General features: G+C 38.2%; 1 protein-coding gene across 1 annotated transcript in view; it reads left to right on the forward strand.

Moving 5' to 3' along the window:
• The first annotated feature begins 1,230 nt into the window (after positions 1-1,230).
• The window catches only part of LOC110027111 (probable nucleoredoxin 1), a 66,553-nt gene continuing 64,172 nt past the window's right edge, over positions 1,231-3,611 (forward strand). Inside the window, exons 1-4 of the mRNA XM_020728406.1 lie at positions 1,231-1,508; positions 1,972-2,454; positions 2,533-3,012; positions 3,344-3,605. Coding sequence (XP_020584065.1) covers positions 1,374-1,508; positions 1,972-2,454; positions 2,533-3,012; positions 3,344-3,605 — 1,360 coding nt within the window. The 5' untranslated portion in view covers positions 1,231-1,373. The remainder of the gene's footprint in view (positions 1,509-1,971; positions 2,455-2,532; positions 3,013-3,343; positions 3,606-3,611) is intronic.

Consider the following 3,611-nt stretch of genomic DNA (forward strand, 5'->3'; position numbering starts at 1 on the left):
TCCCTCATCTCTCGCGATCCCTCTCGGCTCAAAACCGTGCCCAAGTCGTCGCCTCCTCTCGTCACCTCCTCCCCTCATCGGCGCAACTTTGCCAAACAAAGACAAGATCGAGGGCTCAGGAGTAATAAGCTGCGATGGAACGCAAAACACGAGGTGAAGAGAGCGGCCGTCAATCATTCGGGTTAAAACATAAAGCCATACGAGAGTTCTCCGACAACCGACTCCAATGCACTAACCAAACGGCTCCGTGGCTTATCACTCGATAATTATGTATTTATATATCTAACATCTATACTTCAATTTTTGCATATAAAACACTTTATTTATGTATAAAAAGTTATATTTTACTTTTTATAAGTCAAAACAGTAGTATTTTTTATGTGACATGACAGAATTGGGTCGGATAAATATATAAAATTAAATCTTGGTTTACATATGTAAAAACATAAAAAACGGGTGGTATGAATGTAAATGTCCGCAATTATAACTATACTTAAATAAATTGGCTTCCAAATCTTACTGATTTTCTTAACCACCGACGGCTTCATTTTTATCGTACAACCGCGGGACCCAACACTGCGCTATGTTACATTCATACCCTCACTTTTCTGTGAATTTCCACACATTTAACATTAGGTATTTCTGTAATTAGGGGTGTCAACAAGCCGAACACGAGCGAGCCCTAGCTTAGCTCGTGCCGTGCTCGGCTCACTTATATTTCGAGCTCAAAAAGTGTGTTCGCCAAACACGAGCTGTTAACGAACAAAGAGTTGTTTTTGCAACTCTAATCATGTAGCGATAAAATTTTAAGAATTGAAACAAGATTTAAAAATTATTGTTTATATTAAAATATCCTTGGAATCTAATTTAATAATTTTTATTATATTTTCTTAATTAATAGTTTTAATTGATTATAAATCTCTGTAGCTTATAGTTAATTTTTTTTAAAAAAATACTACTCGTCAATCTATATATATATAATTGAGGAGAAGTATTTCAAACCAAAATGAGTCGAACACGAACGAACAAATTTATGTTTGTGTTATTCGTGTTCGGCTCGTTAACTTAGCGAACGAGCCGATCACGAATTTCTTAAAGAGTCGATCACAAGCTGTTCACGAACAACGAATTATTTTGACGGCCCTATCTGTAATTAATAATCATAATCAACACGTCCTCGATATCTAATAAAATAAATGAACGTTTTTGCACATTCCCCCCAACATTTAACATCAGCCCAATAATTAACAGTAGAGGTAAAATAAATTATTTACAATGGGTACAGATGCAACAATAGATTATCGGCAACGTGGAGCGCAAAGATTCCTCACAGCGAACTGTAACCAGAGAACTGAATCTAACCAAGGTCACTAATGGCGGACGAAGAGGCGTCGGTGACTGACAGCTTCGAGGAAGATTTCGAAGACGACGACGACGAGCAACACGACCTCAGATCTCTGCTTGCTTCCAAAGACCGTGATTTCCTCGTACGAAACAACGGCGATGAGGTCGGCCTTATCTTACCCTATCGGCTTTCTTTTCATCGCTAACACAGTCTTTCTTCGTCTACTTCTTAGAAAGCTTCTTATCGCCGATCGCAGCTTTTTGACTCCGTGTGACGCATCAATGGCGGATCGGACTGTATCTGTGTATTATTTAAGTGTTATCCCGATCTAGTTGGTCGATGCTTTTGTTCCAAGTTCTTTTAAAGAAGATAGTGATATTTTTCTGGTGTTTATAAGTGAGATAACCTTATCTTGGATTATTTGCGAGGATTTGCTGACTTGTCAGCAGTAATTTATTATTCAGTTGTTTTTGTTCGTCAATTTGATGAATATAATCTTAGATTATGTTTTTTTTTTTTTTTCCCGTTTAAACCTCCATTTATTTCATTAATTTGGCTTATAGTCCAAGGAATGGGTTGGAATAAACCCTAATTGATGAATCATGATGAAAATCTGAATTCTGCAGGTGAAGATCAGCGAGCTGGAAGGGAAAACTGTTGGTTTGTACTTTTCCGGATCATGGTGCGGTCCGTGCCGACGATTTACGCCTATTTTAGCGGAGGTATACACAGAACTAGTTTCAAAGGACAGCAATTTCGAGATTGTCTTCGTATCATCAGATGGAGATGATGAGGATTTCTGCGACTACTTCTCCAAAATGCCTTGGCTTGCAATCCCTTTCTCGGATGAAAACAAGCGTTCTAAGCTCAGCGATGTATTTGGTGTGGAAGGAATTCCCACCTTAGTTATTCTTGATAAGAACGGGAAAGTTCTGACAGATGAAGCTGTTGAGGTGGTTAGGGATTATGGTGCAGAGGGGTATCCATTCACGGATGAGAAGATCGAGAAGTTGAAGGAGGAGGAGAAAGCTGCCAAGATGAATCAAAATATTAAAAGCTTATTGGTTACCAGTACCAGAGACTTTTTACTCACAAAGGATTTCAGAAAGGTGATGTTTTGTGCTGAATTTCTCTTTCTGCATTGTTTCATTGAGCTCTAATTTCTCAAATAATATTCATTCTTGTAGGTGCCAGTATCAGATTTTGAAGGAAAGATTGTGGGAATATACTTCAGTTTGAGCTCCTTTGAAGCCTGTGCTCGATTCACCAGAAAACTTGAGAAGATTTACAATGAGTTGAAAGAGAAAGGAGAGAATTTTGAGATTGTGCTTGTTTCTCTTGAAGAAGATGAGCCCTCTTTTATGGATGATTTTGAGGACATGCCATGGCTTGGAATCCCATTCAAGGACAAGCTAAGGGAAAAGCTTGTTCGTTATTTCGAGCTGTTGGACCTCCCAACTCTGGTTGTGATCGGAACCGATGGAAAGACGGTGAATCTAAATGCTGTGGAGCTGGTTGAGGATTATGGGATTGAGTCATATCCTTTCACATCTAAGAAGGTGAAGGAGCTCAAGAAAAAGGAGAAAGCAAGAATTGAGAGCCAGACACTGGAATCCCTTCTTATTTCAGGAGAAAAAGATTTTGTCATTAAAAATGATGGTTCTAAGGTTTGCATCTTCTTTAAAGCTCAAGCAAAGTTCTTATCTTTTGGAATATTTTTCATGTTATTGTTTTGGGCATATACTACGAGGCATTTTTAGGGAAAAAAGTTTATGTTTTACTGAGGTATTAATTAGATTTCTGGAACAAATCTTTCCCATTTGAAATAATATAAGATGCTAAGTTTGAGCTACATTTATTTTGTCTTCTTTGAACGTGATTACTGAAAATTTTCATGAATGTTTGTGCTTGGCATGATAAATTGGCATTTTCTTATTTTTCTGTCTCCTACTCATTCTATCATGTGTTGCATTCCCCCATGATTTAATGATTTTTCAGGTACCGGTTTCGGATCTAGTGGGAATGAACATTCTTCTTTACTTCTCCGCACATTGGTGTCCACCTTGCCGTGCCTTTCTTCCCAATCTCATCGAAACCTACAACCAAATCAAGGAAAAAGATGATGCTTTTGAGATCATCTTCATCTCAAGCGATGAGGACGAGGAATCATTCGAAGATTACTTCTCGAAAATGCCCTGGTTCGCCATCCCTTATTCGGACGAACGTAAACGCTTCCTCTCTAGAGTCTTTAAGATAAGCGGCATTC

Source organism: Phalaenopsis equestris, unplaced genomic scaffold (assembly GCF_001263595.1).
Source record: "Phalaenopsis equestris unplaced genomic scaffold, ASM126359v1 Scaffold000414, whole genome shotgun sequence".
Taxonomy (NCBI): Eukaryota; Viridiplantae; Streptophyta; class Magnoliopsida; order Asparagales; family Orchidaceae; genus Phalaenopsis; species Phalaenopsis equestris.